At 44.9% G+C, this 15,423-nt stretch overlaps 1 protein-coding gene across 4 annotated transcripts in view; it reads left to right on the top strand.

Moving 5' to 3' along the window:
• wdr7 (WD repeat domain 7) overlaps positions 1–15,423 on the top strand; it is a 561,078-nt gene that overhangs the window by 426,133 nt on the left and 119,522 nt on the right. For all 4 annotated transcript variants that reach the window (XM_033033128.1, XM_033033119.1, XM_033033110.1 and 1 more), the window contains one exon: positions 9,115–9,232. In XM_033033128.1, coding sequence (XP_032889019.1) covers positions 9,115–9,232 — 118 coding nt within the window. The remainder of the gene's footprint in view (positions 1–9,114; positions 9,233–15,423) is intronic.

Genomic DNA, 15,423 nt, shown 5'->3' with positions numbered 1-15,423 from the left:
CCAGCCATGCGCGGGATCTAGCTGAAGGCAAACATCAACTTTATGGTGTCGAACCCCAGCCTGAGAAAGTGGCGCCGGCAGCTATCTAGCTAACTATCCACTAGGGGCGCCGCATTGATGGCAGCCTCTGCCTACAGTCTGCCTGTTTTTTCTATCTTTTTTTATTTTAGTCTGTCTTAACAGTTTGTTTTGGAGGTTTCTTTAATTTTTCTATGTGGGGGAAGGGGGTAGGGTAAGGGGGAAACCATTTCTCAGTCACTTCCTGGCGAGGATGCAAATATTCTGCGAGTCGCGTCCTCGCCCCCCTCCATGCGGCCTATCAACTGGATTGGCGCGACCTTTCCTGCCGGGGACCAGGGACCCGACCAGAGCTTCAGCAGCGGCAGCGCAGTGCTGGATTCATCGCGGAGCAGGCGATGCCTCCCTGGATCGCCCGTTTGAAGCTCCGGAATGTTGGGCCTGCTGATTCAACACCGCGGAGCTGTGATTCGTGGGGCTTCCAGCGCAGGCGGCGCTGACATCGGCGACGCGGAGTCCTGGGATCCCTTTGCTGGGGGCCGCCGGCGTGGGTCTCGCGGCCTGTGAACTTCGGGAGCCACAGTAGGAAGTGGCCGATTCGGAGCTCCAAGCCGGTCCGACATCGGAGTTCCATCATCCCGGCGAGCAGGCCTGAACATCGGGCCACCCGTAGCGGCGACTGCGGAGGGTTCGGGAGGCCCTGACCACGGGTGAACATCAAAGATCATCAGAGGAGGATGACTGAACTTTTTGTGCCTTCCCTCAATGGGAAACTTTGATTCTGCTAACTAACAATGGCTACACCAGTGAGGGTCTTTCAGGGACAGGCTCCTTTGCATTAGATCCCAGTTCCAGTGTTCATGCAACCACAGCTTCAGAGTGACTCGCGTTCCTCCTGTTATGGCTGTCTGTCCATTTTCAGTTGCTCTTAAGTAGATGAAAATCTGCAGGAAGGGTTGATCACGAAGATAAGATAGTGGGAAAAGGCTTGATATTATTTCAGAAGGTAATTTATACCTTCAACATTGAAACAAGACAACAGATAGATTTTCTGGAGCATTTCAGCTGAAAGATGACGTATCTATCAATGCAATGTCCTCTCAGTCCAGTATTACCATGACAACTGTATCTAGAATTATGTTTTTCCCCAACAATCTGACTTAGGTACTGGAGTCATAGGGGTGTACAGCATGGAAACAGGCCCTTTAGCTCATCTTGTTCATGCTGACCAAGCTGAGACAGATCCACATACCTGCGCCTAGCCTATATCTCTCTAAACCTTTCCTGTCCAGTTGCTTCATACTTTCCACATTTATGGCCATGTTTTGAGATGAGAGGCTCCACAGAGAAAAAAATCTAATCCTTTTCTCACCGTGATTTGGTCAGTGCCTCCAAGGAGAGGCTGCGTAGTGTATTTTAAAGATGCTTCAATATGTATTCATTTTGAGGAGGATGTATTCTGTTGCATTCCCAATTAGAAACCAACGACAGGTTGAGTACTACTTTAACCAACATATGTACTTTCATACATGCATCATCCATGGGGTGAACTGTGTTAAATGGCTCACTGCTTGAGAGAATAGTGGCCACTAAATCATCTCAATATATTTTATAACTTAACTAGACTAAGTGGGACCCGTTGGGTCCCAACATCACACGGGAGGGCTGGTCCCCCAACGCAATATTCCACCTCTCCACCAATTCCAGTATTGGTGGCCAGTGGGGGGCTTTCTGGAGCGCTAGTATGGGTGTTGTGGGCTGAAGGGACTGGTTTCCAGAGGGCAAGTATGGACATTGTGGGCCTGTTGTGCTGGCAGCTCACTCATTCACGGCTGGTGGGCTGGCAGTTGACTCATGGCTATTCCTTGAAATTCCATTTCAAGCAGGGTGCAAGGCCACCAAATTCAAGTGCAGTTTCTTACCATTTGAAGCAGGGTGCAAGGCCACTAAAGACAGCGAGTCGTGACCTCTACCTCCTCCCTTGCAGAGACTGAGCCACGCCCACACTTCTGGGTTTTATAGTCCCTCCCCCCCCTCCCTGCCAGAAGGGGCGTGGCCTTCATGGCGTGATAGACCCAACATTTTTTAAACACTAATAACTCTTTTATTTTTCTTCGATGGGAAAAATCCTCGGCACCTGATGAGCGGAGGGGGACTCTGAGTAAGATGGCCAAAAATCACAGCCGTACGTAGTAGTGTTTTTTCTAAAATCAATATAAAACGCAAACAGGAAATGGTCACGATTAGACTTTTAATTATATCGAAGGCGACTTTAATCAGGCAAGGCAACTTTAATTAGGCAAGGCAACTTTAATTAGGCAATACCGCTTTAGCATTTCCAAACCAAAGGCAACACAGCTTTAGCATTTCCAAACCAAAGGCAACACAGCTTTAGCATTTCCAAACTACATTTTCAAACCACATTAAGGGCACGGACAGGTCAGTAAAACCACTCACAGTTTAGTAGACATTTGTTCAGTGTTATTCACAGCTCAGACTTAGAGACGTGACCCTCTCGCTCCCCCATCTTGCAGAGATTGACTGAGGCACTCACACTTCCGGGTTTTATAGTCCCTCCCGAAGGGGCGTGGTCTTCAGGAGAGCGAATCTCAACATTTTTTAAACACTTTATTAACACATTTTTAAAATCTTTTATTTTTAATTGATGGGAAAAATCCTCTTGTCCTGCGCAGCGGAGGGGGACTGAATAACATGGCCAAAAATCGCAGCCGTAAGTGGCAGTGTTTTTTCTAAAATCAATATACAGAACACCAGGAAGTGGTCAAGATCAAACTTTTAGTAATATAGATATTTGACGTATTGCCTGCAGTCTGGTTGCCACATTATAGGAAGAATGTGTAAGCTTTGGAATGGGTGCGGATTAGGATTGCCAGAATGATGCCTGGATTAGAGCATATTATCAGATTTGAATTGTTTTCTCTGGAATGTTGGAGGTTACGGGGAGACCTGATAGCAGTATATTAAATTATGAGAGGTATAGATGGGGTAGACAGTCAGAACCTATTCCCCAGGATGGAAATATCAAATGCCAGAGAGCGTAGCTTTAAGGTGAAAGAGGCAATGTTTAAGGGAGATGTGCCTATCCAAGTCACCTTGCAGTCTCCTAGCATCCTCCTCACAGCTAACACTGCTCCCCAGCTTAGTGTCATCCGCAAACTTGGAGATATTGCCTTCAATTCCCTCATCCAGATCATTAATATATATTGTAAATAGCTGGGGTCCCAGCACTGAGCCTTGCGGTACCCCACTAGTCACTGCCTGCCATTGTGAAAAGGACCCGTTTACTCCTACTCTTTGCTTCCTGTTTGCCAGCCAGTTCTCTATCCACATCAATACTGAACCCCCAATGCCGTGTGCTTTAAGTTTGTAAACTAATCTCTTAGCTTGTGAGTGCCCGGATCACACTGGATTAAGGTAGATATGATAGTGGGATTTAAGATACTTTTGGATGAAGCATGAAGCATGTGGATGTGCAAGGAATGGAAAGATATGGATTATGTGCAGGGAGATATGGGTTGGTCTTGGCATTACATTCTGCATAGGCATTGTGGCCAAAAAGCTGTTCCTATGCTGTTCTACGTTCTTTCATCCAATTCTAACTTTTATTCTTTTTCATATATAATCTGTTGGTTTCCTATTTATGTAAAACACGTGTATGGGATACTGCGCAGAACATATTTATGCAAGAATGTATGTATGTAGGTATAAATGTCTGTGTGTCAAAATGCACTTTTTTTTCGTTTGCATGATGCACAAATATAAGCCAGTATACAATGAATTTCTGATTATCTCCCCATTGTTCTGAAATCCCAATTGAACATAGCACAGCACAGGAACAGGTCCATCAACACATGATGTCTGTGCTGACACAATGCCCATTTAAACTGTAGATGTGTCGCTGCAAGGAGCGTATCCCTCAATTTCCCGTCTGTTCTTCTGTCTGTCTAATTACCTCTTAAACGTTGCTATTGTATGTGCTTCCAATACTTCCCCTGGCTGTCTGTTCTGGACACCTGTCAATTTCTATGTAAAAAAAAATCTTGCCACGTAAATTTCCTTTAAACTCGAACCCTCTCATCTTACAACTATGTCGTCCGGTTGGAGAAAACCCAATCTCCAATGGTCAGACAAAGCAATCCAAGTATGTCCAATCTCTTCCTTTAGCTAACGCTCTCTAGTTTAGAAATACAGCGTGGAAACGTGCTCTTCGGCCCACGGATTATAGCGATTCCATGTTCACCAGTTCTCGTCCCAACCCTCAGTAGTCAAGCTGTAGTGTGCAAGCAATCTGGGAGCTATTATCAATGCATTTACCAAATTATATGGGTGGGTGAGCCTTACGCTTATTAAGTCAAGACAAAGCTACTCTACCTTATCTCCATTGTACCACATTCCTCTTTGGCAATAAGTGTTCATTCTGGGACTCTGGAAAGTGTGGACAGTACCCATAAGAAGGGTCAGGCATCAGGACATAGAAGCCGGCATCAGCAGAAAAATGAGAACTACCTTGGAATCTAACATTCTGCCCTCTCAGGTACCTCCCAACCCATCCGTAGAAGAGTTTATATTCTAGACATTGGCCGCATCAATCAACTGAGTACCTGTGAAACCCAGTATGGAAGTAAAGGGGCTGTCCCACTTGGGCGACCTAATCCGTGAGTCCAGAAGAGTGACTTCGATCTTCAAGCTTGAGGGCACTCGCTGGGAAAACTTCGATCTGGATTGACCGTCCGCGTTGAAGCCGCGAGCTGAATCGACCGACCGCTCACACACACGCATGCACACACACATACACACACACACACACACACACACACACACACACACACACACACACACACACACACACACACACACACACACACACACACACACACCGAAGGCGGGGGCCAGGGAAAGCGGGGGAGCGCTGTCTGAAATTCACACCCACGATGAAGCAGAAGGTAAAACGGCTGCACAGTAACGGTAAGTCTTTTAGAGGGGGGGGGGGGAAGAGAAGAGACAAGGCAAGAGAAAGAGGGGAGAAGCAATGGAGACACTTTTAAGAAGTATAACAAAGTTTAGCGGGCATTTAACCTACCGGTAGGTCTTCCTTGGTCCGGAAAACTCCAATGAGCCAATCAAAATGCCCGGTCAGCGAAGGAGATTGCCTACGGCTGCCCTCGACTGCCTGTAACTAAATAGCTACCCCACTCCACTGCACTACGAGTTAAAAAGACCTATGCCGACCAAATTTTACTCGCGGAAAAATTTTCAACATGCTGAAATATTTTCCGCGCCCTAGCTGAGGCCACGAGTATTCGGGAACTTCCCTCGAGCATGAAGGATAGTTCCAGCGACCTCATAGAACCTCCTAGGACCACATGTTGACCATGCTGCGAGTTTGAAGGTCGAAGACACTCTTCTAAACTTGCAGATTAGGTCCTCTAAGTGGGACTGCCCCTTAAGTCATCATTGCTGATAACAGTGCTAATGAAGCATAGGAATTAGTGGTTGTATTGATATTGATTTATTATTGTTATGAATATTGAAATTCAGCATAAAACCTTATTTCTGTGCAAATCAGTCAAATCAAATAGAACCAATCCACACCCAAGTACAATAGGTAGTGCAAAGGCAAAAGTACCGGAGCAGTATATAGTGTTGTGACATTATAGTGTTAGAGAAATTGCAAATAAAAAAACTTCCAAGTTCCACAATTGTCAATATTTGAAAGAGTCAATCTACCTTACCTTGAATAATTTTAAGTTGCTGAGTATTTCCATTATAGTTTATTTGCACCAACATTTGGACACATTTTAAGATATTTTTTAATGAAAGGTTGAAGTAACACTTTATTTTCACGCCCAACTCAAATCATTATGTTTAATATAAAATCCTTTGGATAATGGGTTGGTATTTAAATGAAGGATATTATTTGTGAACAGATGAATGCTGCAAAAGTACCATACTGGTGTTTTATCTGTTACCAAATTCCAAACTCTACCCGGCTATTCAGTATTTTACGCTGTATTTCCAAAAAAGGACAGTGGGAGGTATCCTTTGAAAATGCTTTTAGCATAGGCTACAAATCAATGACATGCAGCTTAGTAGAGATATCCTGGACGTGTTAGTGAACAGTTTCTTAATAACAAGCGGATAAAAGCAGATCATTTTTAATTTACTGCTCCCACGCGCACTCAGGAAACCTGTTCTTTAGATTATTTTAGAAATCACTTGTTTAATTCTTTCAATAAAGGAAATGAGTGTTGATGCTTTAGCATGCGTGTTATGATGAGTATTGTTAATACTGGAGCTGGTACAGAAACAAAAACCTAACATTAAATTATCCTTTAATTCCTTATGTAGAATAGAAAATGCCAATGCGTTTTATGTACTTTAATTTATAAGTTAAATTTGAAAATTATTTGAGTTGTTTTTGCTCTTATTATTTTTTGCTTTGCTCTTATTATTAAACGTTTTTAATAAACAGAAATTTAATTCATAAAATATGTTGATTTTCTATCCACCAGTGAAAGCCATTTGTGATGTCTCTTTACAGTTTAATTATTGCCATAGTGTAATACGTTAACATTTAGTTTATATGTGATACCAAATAAAGTTGATTTTATAAAAAGAAGATAGACACAAAAAGCTGGAGTAACTCCGGAGCGTCTCCGAGGAGAAGGAATGGGTGATGTTTTGGGTCGAGACCCTTCTTTAGTCTTATAAAAATATGGTCTCCATTTATTGAATTTTTTAAAAAGTAAACTGGTTTAACACAAAATTAAAGTCATAACTTGAGTTTAGGGTTGGATGAACAACTATACTCAATATCTCCCGGATCTATCTCCACAATCTTTATATTTGTAATCTCTTTTCTTTCTCGCTTTCTTTCTTTTTATTAGTTTATAGTTTCTCTTATCTCTTTCTTTCTTTATTTCTTTTCTTTAAAAAAAAACTTTGAAGCTATGTAAGAATTCTGTAACATATTTATCGTTTATTACTATTTGTACAAATGCTTTTAATAAACATAATTTTAAAAAAAAAATGTATGTGTGTATCTATATATATCACATATATATATGTATGTGTGTATCTATATACTAGACCAAGTGCAGACCCGTTGGGTCTGTTCTCCCAACGTGCGGTTGTGGGGGGGGGAGGCGGCATGCAGCATCACACACACTAACTATCCCCCCCCCCACCCGCACTCAAGCTAATTACCCCCCTTGATATTATATTAATATTATTAATTTTCTCCTTTTATCCCATAAACAACCTATCTACTGACGCATAGCCCCCAACTTGCAGTCACACCTAGAGAGGAGAGGATGAGGGGGGGAGGAGAGGGGGGAAGGGAGGAGAGGGGGGAGGCAGGAGAGGGGGGGGCGGGAAGGAGAGGGGGGGGGAGGAGGAGAGGGGGAGAGGGGGGGGAGAGAGGGGAGAGATGAGGGTGTGCTGAGAGGGGAGGGGAGAGGTGGGGAGCAGGGAGGGGGAGGGAGGGTGGAGGGAAGGGGGTAGGGGTGTGTGGAGGGGAGGGGATGGAGGGGAGGGGGGAGAAAAAGAGGGGAGAGAGAGGGGGAGAAAAAGAGGGGAGAGAGAGAGGGTGGGAAGAGGAGGGGGGGAGAAGAGAGGGGGGAGAGAAGAGAGGGGGGGGAGAGGAGAGGGGGGGGAGAGGAGAGGGGGGGAGAGGAGGGGGGGGGGAGAGGAGAGTGGGGGGAAGAGGAGAGTGGGGGGAAGAGGAGAGTGGGGGGAAGAGGAGAGGGGGGGAAGAGGAGAGGGGGGGGGAAGAGGAGAGGGGGGGAAGAGGAGAGGGGGGAAGGAGGAGGAGAGAGGGGGGGTGAAGAGGAGATGGGGGGCGAGGAGGGGTGAGGGGGTGGAGAGGGGGAGAGAGGCTGGGCGAAGAGGAGGGAGGGAGAGAGAGGGGGGAGAAGAAGTAGAGGGGGGGGGCGAGAGGAGAGGGGGGAGAGGCGAGGGGGGAGAGGAGAGGGGGGGGCAAGAGGAGAGGGGGGGAAGAGGGAGAGGGGGGAAGAGGGAGAGGGGGAAGAGGCGAGGGGGGAAGCGGAGAGGGGGGGAAGCGGAGAGGGGGGGAAGAGGGAAGGGGGAAGATGGATGAGGGGGGGGAAGACGGAAGAGGGGAAGAGGAGAGGGCTGGAAGAGGAGAGGGGGTGGAAGTAGGACGAGGGGGGGAAGAGGAGAGGGGGGGGAAGAGGAGAGGGGGGGAAGAGGAGAGGGTGGGGGAAGAGGAGAGGGGGGGAAGAGGAGAGGGGGGGGAAGAGGAGAGGGGGGGAAGAGGAGAGGGGGGGGGGGCAGACGGAAGAGGAGGGAGAGGAGAGGGGGGGGAAGAAGAGGAGAGGGAGAGGAGAGGGGGGGGGGAGAACCTAAAAAACATTTTAGAACCAAAAAAGACACATTCTGCAAGCATTGTAGAACCAAAAGAGACACTTTTTGCAAACATTTTGATCCAATAAACACTTTTTGCAAACATTTTAGAACCAATAGACCCATTCTGCAAGCGTTTTAGAACCACTAAGGACACTTACATTTGAGTAGACATGTGTTCAGTGTTATTCACAGCTCAGAGAAACGTGACCCTCTGCCTTCCTCCAGCTTGCAGGCACTGATTGAGGCACACCACTTCCTGGTTTTATAGTCCCTCCCCCCTGCCGCCAGCAGGGGCAGCAGAGAGAATGAGGAATTTTGTAGAATCATTAATATCTCTGTCATTTTTCATCGACGGAAAAAATCCTCGGCACACATACGGCGGAGGAGGGTTCTGAGCAAGGTGGCCAAAAATGACGGCCGTAGGTGGCGGCATTCTCTCCGAAATCGCAGCACAGATGGCCAAAACCGGTCAAGAACAGACTTTTAGTAATATAGATAGATATGCTCATTTTATATTTTATGAGGTCAAATGTCCCAAGCTCCTCAACAGATTTATCAAATAAAATTTGATGGAGTGCTCATATGAGAATCTTTTCAAAGTTTGAATGATTCCGTTGATCTTTATGGATGATTATAAACTGCTGATCTTTTCAGTCTGTGATTCTCAATGTGTTTTTCCCCTCTTCCTCCGTGTTTGATCCTGTTCAGCATTACAGTGGGACTGCCACTCAACCCAGCAGCTGACTCCGCCCGCTCATCACGTCACGCTCTTTCACTCATCGCCACAGCCAGACCACCAGCCTTCATTACTACCATTGCTCGTGAGGTGAGTCATTGGGCACTGTCCCGGCAATCTACAATTTTATAGAGCAAATAACACTGGGCGACATGCTGACCCAGCGGTAGAGTAGCTGCCTTACAGCGCCAGAGACCCGGTTTCGATCCTGACGGGTGCTGTCGGCACGGAGTTTATACATTCTCCCCGTGACCACGTGGGTTTTCTCCTGCTGGTCTGGTTTCCGTCCATACTCCAAAGACTTGCAGGTTTGAACGTTAATTGGCTTGGTATAAATCTAATTGCCCCTAATGTGTGTAGGATAGTGTTAATGTGTGGGGATCACTGGTTGGTGCAGACTCTGTGGGCCGAATGGTCTGTTTTCACACAGTATTTCTAAACTAAACACATATTTATGCCACTGTCGTTTATGTTGATCTCAGACAACAGAGGTCCCAGCGCTGATCTCTGTAGGTCTCTGCAGATCACAGTATTCCAACCAGAATAACATCCTTCCACCACAACCCTCTCTCTTCTATGAGTAAGCCAGTTCTGAATCCAAACGACCAAGTAACTATGAATCCCATGCATTTTAATCTTCTGGATCACCCTAACATCAGAGAGTTAATCAGTTGCCTTACTAAAATCCAGGTAAATAACATCCACTGTTCTACCCTGATCAATCACTTTTGTCACTTCCTCAAAAAGTTGCTCGTTACGAAGACATGACCTGCACCAGACAAACCCATGTTGACTATCCCTAATTATCCCATTCTCTTCCAAATGCGAGTAAATAGTATACTGTCCAATTGTTATTATGTTCCCACTTCAGTGCAAACTTTAAAAGTTGTCTTGGAAAAGCATGTTTCTGCAATTCAGCAATGTAGAAAACATTCTACCTGAAATAATTTTGGTTGACGAAAATTGTTTATATGAATTTTAAAAATACTTTAATATTACTTTAACGACCAGAGAAAATGAAACCTAATCACGTTGATGAAGTTATCTTGGGATTTGTAGTTTGCATTTGTGTTTATGGACTGGTGTAAGGGAAATGGATCGAAGCAATTTTTTTTTAATGTCTAAATTTATTATAGTATATGAAAAATAGGTTGGTGTATAAAATTCAAGGTAGGTGTTTTGATTATAAAGTTGATAGAAAGGAAATAATAATGATTTGATTTCAGAAGGAAATAATGGCATATTTCCTTCAAGAATACAACCTGACAAAAAAATTACATTGTTTTTTTTTGGAATTCACACCATTGACTGTTGTATATTTTTAGTTTGTTCCCAATCTGTATACATTTTTCAACCATGGACTGAAAAAAACTTATTTTTTGAATTCAATTATCTTGTTTAATTTGAATTATTTAACTTGTTTTTGTATAAAACATTGTTTTTGAAAACAATGTCATACTTGTTAATGACATTTTTGTGATTCTGCTGTTTTCCCCATGACCCTCCCTGACCATCACACTTTTTGCAATGTCTTTCTTCATATTTCTTTGCTTTGATTTTGCCGAATGAAATAACCTTCTTTGTTCTGCTTTTACGTATCCAGTTGTAGGCAGACCTGCTTTACGAATCATTGTGGTTCTATCCCCTGAGAGTTAATGAATTTCATAGCCTGCCTGTGAATTAAGTTTGCGAGAACAATTGACAACTCATTGAAAGTTGCCAGTGAAACCTTGGTGACAGTAGACGATATTGAATTGGGGTGGAAAGGTGCTGACGACATTATCTCATTATAAATATTGCAGCTTCATGGCTGCTCTCCTGAATAACTTTATAAAACCTTTTACTCACATGTATTGTGCTGGTTCATTCTGTAGAAAACTGTTCATTCTGTAGAAATTGCTGAGATTAATAGTAATAAAGTTGCATTTCAGCATCTGCAGTTTGGGAGTTGCCCGTTGAATTATGTTTAGGCAGCAGTAGGCCCAGCAAACACAAAGGACCGAGCATCAGCAGCTGCTTTTTACTGAACCACAGGCAGCTAGAGATAAAGTGGGGTCACAGCAGAGTTGCTTTCGTGAGGTTGTTACTGTACACTGGGCACATAGCCAGAAGCACAATTTACTTGATATATTGGAACAGTGTTGTCTCAGGAGACTAGGGAGACTCACCCTATCAAGCCGGGTGGTTGGCATATCTTATTGAATGGGACCACAAGACCAGCTGATTACAGGATCCAAAGATAGACACAAAATGCTGGAGTAACTCAGAGAGTCAGGCAGCATCTCTGGAAAAAAGGAATAGGTGGCGTTTCGGGTTGAGACCCTTCATGAGACTGAAGGGTCTCGACCCAAAACGTCACCAATTCCTTTTCTCCAGAGATGCTGCCTGACCCTCTGCATCTTTGACTCCAGTATTTCGTGTCTATCTTCAGTGTAAACCAGCATCTGCAGTTCCTTCTTACACATGATTACTGGACCCAGTCGATATGCCCTGCCTGTGGTTGCTATACTCACTGTAGTTCTGGATTTCAAGGACATCATACTAGCGATGTATATCTTCACAAGTTCACAAGTTATAGGAGTGGCATTCGGTCCATCGAGTCTACTCTGCCACTCAATCATGGCTGATCTCTGCATCCTGATCCCATTTTCTTGATCCCATTTTCCTGACTTCTCCCCATAACCCTTGACACCCGTTCTAAACAAGAATTTGTCTATATCTGCCTTTAAAATATCCAAGTGGAGACTTGGCCTCCACAGCCCTCTGTGGCAAAGAGTTCCACAGATTAACTACCCTCTGATTAAAGAAGATCATCCTCACCTCCTTTCTAAAAGAGCGCCCTTTAATTCTGAGGCTATGACCTCTGGTCCTGGACTCTCCCATCAGTGGAAATATCCTCTCACATCCACTCTATCTATGCCTTTCATTATTCTGTAAGTTTCAATGAGGTCCCCCTGGATGCTTTCAAGAGAGAGTTAGATAGAGCTCTTAAAGATAGCGGAGTCAAGGGATACGGGGAGAAGGCAGGAACAGGGTGCTGATTGTGGATGATCAGCCATGATCACATTGAATGGCGGTGCTGGCTTGAAGGGCCGAATGGCCTACTGCTGCACCTATTGTCTATTGTCTATTATCAATCTTCTCAACTCCAGTGAGTAGAGGCCTAGTGCTGTCAAACACTCATCAAATGCTAACCCACTTATTCCTGGAATCATCTTGAACGTGAGGACTACTATATACATTGATTTCATCAATGAGGGTGCCAGCAAAAATGGGAAGGCTGCTGAATCTGCTGCATTTCCACAGGTATATGGTTACAGAGAGCGTAGAACATATAAGTTTACAGCACAGGAACAAGCCCTTCAGCCTACAAAGTCTGTACCAAACTTGCTGGCAAGAGAAACTAATCTTGTCTGCCTGAACATGTACATATCCCTCCATTCCCTGCATAACCATGTGACAATCAAAGCAACCTCAAAGCAGTCTGGAGTTCTCACGAATCAGAAAGGATTACATGCCACTTACGGGCTGCTGGTTTGTACGCAGGATACTATTCATGCAACTCCCCAAATTCCTTTGTCTTCACGGTTTCCATTTTCACTGGTTATTCAGCAATAAAATTACCATGAAAAAACTGATATGCCTCAAGTCAATGAAGATGCACTGTCTGACTGAAATGTTATTAAGCAAACCATTGGTTGAAGGTGCCACAACAGGTGTGACGAGATGCTTCAATCTGCACCTAACTGTTAAGAATGGTGGTGGTTTGCTATGTGCACGCAACAGCACTGAATGCCGGACGTAAAGGAGAGGGAAGATGCAGCAAAATCTCAGTGAAGCCTATAGCATGACGCTGGACAAGTTGGCAAGTTGCCATTGTAACTTGGAGCACAGAGTGATACAGTGTGGAAACAGGCCCTTCGGCCCAACTTGCCCACACCGGCCAACAATGTCCCAGCTACACTAGTCCCAGCTGCCTGCGTTTGGTCCATATCCCTCCAAACCTGTCCTATCCTTGTATCTGTGTAACTGTTTCTTAAACATTGGAATAGTTCCAACCTCAACTATCTCCTCTGGCAGCTTGTTACATACACCCACCACCTTCTGTGTGAAAAATTAACCCCTCTGATTCCTATTAAATCTTTTCCCCTTCACCTTAAAACCTATGTCCTCTGGTCCTTGATTCACCTACTCTGGGCAAGAGACTCTGTGCATCTACCCGATCTATTCTTCACATGATTTTATACACCTCTATAAGATCACCCCTCATCCTCCTGCGCGCCAGGGAATAGTGTATTCAACCTCTCCCTGGAGATCAGACCCTCTGGTCCTGGCAACCTCCTTGTAAATCTTCTCTGTACCCTTTCGAGCTTGACAACATCTTTCCTATAACATGGTGCCCAGAACTGAACACAATACTCTAAATACAGTCTCACCAATGTCTTATACAACTGCAACAGGACCTCATAACATCTACACTCAATACTTTTACTGATGAAGGCCAATGTAACAAAAGCCTTTTTGACCACCTTATCTACCTGCGACTCGACCTTCAAGGAACCATGCAGTATTCAGTATTTACTTTATTGTTATTTCACTTACATACGCAGAAGAAACAAAAAATTGTTTCTCATCAGTTCCAGTCAGTGCAGTTAATAAAAACAGAATAAATACATAAAGCTTTAAAATTAACATATCTAAAATTGAGCTAAACACAGACATTCAGACCGAACAGTGACTTTACCTTGACAGGTGTCTAGCTATCAAAGTATGGGCGAGGTTAGATGTGTTGGTGTATGATGTATGGGGAGGGGACACCGTTAACCAGTTTTATTGCTTGTGGGAAGAAGCAGTGTAGCATCCTGCTGGTTTTGCAGCTGATGCTCCTGTACCTCTTCCCAGATGGCAGAATGGAGAAGATGTGGTGTGATGGATGATGGGGGTCCTTGATAATGGAGATGGCTCTGCTGATGCTCCGCTTATTATAGATCTCCAACAGGAAAGGGAGTGGAACACCAATGATCCTACTGGCTGTCTTAACTATCCTGTTTAGCTGTCTTTGTTCGTAAGCCTTGCAGCTCCGAAACCAGGAAGTGATGCCGTAGGTCAGTATGCTCTCGATGGTGCCCCTGTAGAAGGTCGTTAGATGAACAGTAGGGAGACCTGGTTTTCTTAGTCTCCGGAGGGGGTGGAGCCGCTGCTGAACTCTTTTGATGACTGCTGTGGTGTTGGTCGTTGAGGTCAGGTCATCCGCCCGGTGAAGTCCCAAGAACTTCACTCTGCTGACCCTCTCCACAGCAGCACCATCAATATGCAGCGGAGTGTGATGGTGTTTTCCAGCCCTCCTGAAATCGATCACCATCTCCTTTGTCTTTTCCACGTTGAGGGTGAGATTGTGAGATCTGCACCACTCTGTAAGCAGCTCCACCTCCATCCTGTATGCCGACTCATTGTTGTCACTAATGAGACCCAACACTGTTGTGTCATCAGCGAACTTATTGATATAATTATTGCTGAGTGTGGCAGTACAGTCATGACTAAGCAGACTGAACAGCAGGGGGGCTTAGGACACAGCCTTGGGGTGAGCCAGTGCTCACTGCGATGGTTCTTGATGTCCGGCTGCCCACCCTGACTCTCTGCTGCCGCTGCATCAGAAAGTTAAGGACCCAATTGCAGGTGCCAGTGTTTACCTTCAACAGCTTCAGCTTCTCCACCAGCTGCTGTGGGATGATTGTATTAAAAGCTGAGCTGAAGTCTATGAAGAGGATCCCGGCGTAGGTGTTCTTCCGGTCGAGATGTGCGAGGTTGAGTGTTGTAGAGACTGTGTCCTCTGTGGACTGGTTGGCTCTGTAAGCAAACTGTAGTGGGTCCAGGTTGGCAGGGAGACCGTTTTTGATGTGTTGCATGACCAGCCGCTCAAAACACTTCATTAATATGGGTGTGAGAGCCACTGGATGAAAGTCATCGAGACAGGCTGGGTTGGGCTGCACCTGCACTCTTAGATCCCTCTGCTCTACAATACTCCCCTGAACCCTACCATTCACTGTGCAGTGGAGCAACGTCAGCTTGTTCACTCCTTCCTTGTGGTGAGGGCAGTGCCACATTCATTAGCTGCTACATTTACCCCCTTGTTTAAATACCCAAACTAAAGCCATGCATTTGGGTCAACATCACCCCTGTGCTGGGAAATTGGTTGGGAAACAGAAATTATGATTCCAATGGAACAACTAAGCCAAAGCTACTCAACTGATCACATCTCTGAACATGAATGATCCTGTTGG

This window comes from Amblyraja radiata, chromosome 1 (genome assembly GCF_010909765.2).
Source record: "Amblyraja radiata isolate CabotCenter1 chromosome 1, sAmbRad1.1.pri, whole genome shotgun sequence".
Lineage (NCBI taxonomy): Eukaryota > Metazoa > Chordata > Chondrichthyes > Rajiformes > Rajidae > Amblyraja > Amblyraja radiata.
The sequence above is the reverse complement of the archived record's forward strand: the minus strand, read 5'-3'. Positions and strand labels throughout refer to the sequence as shown.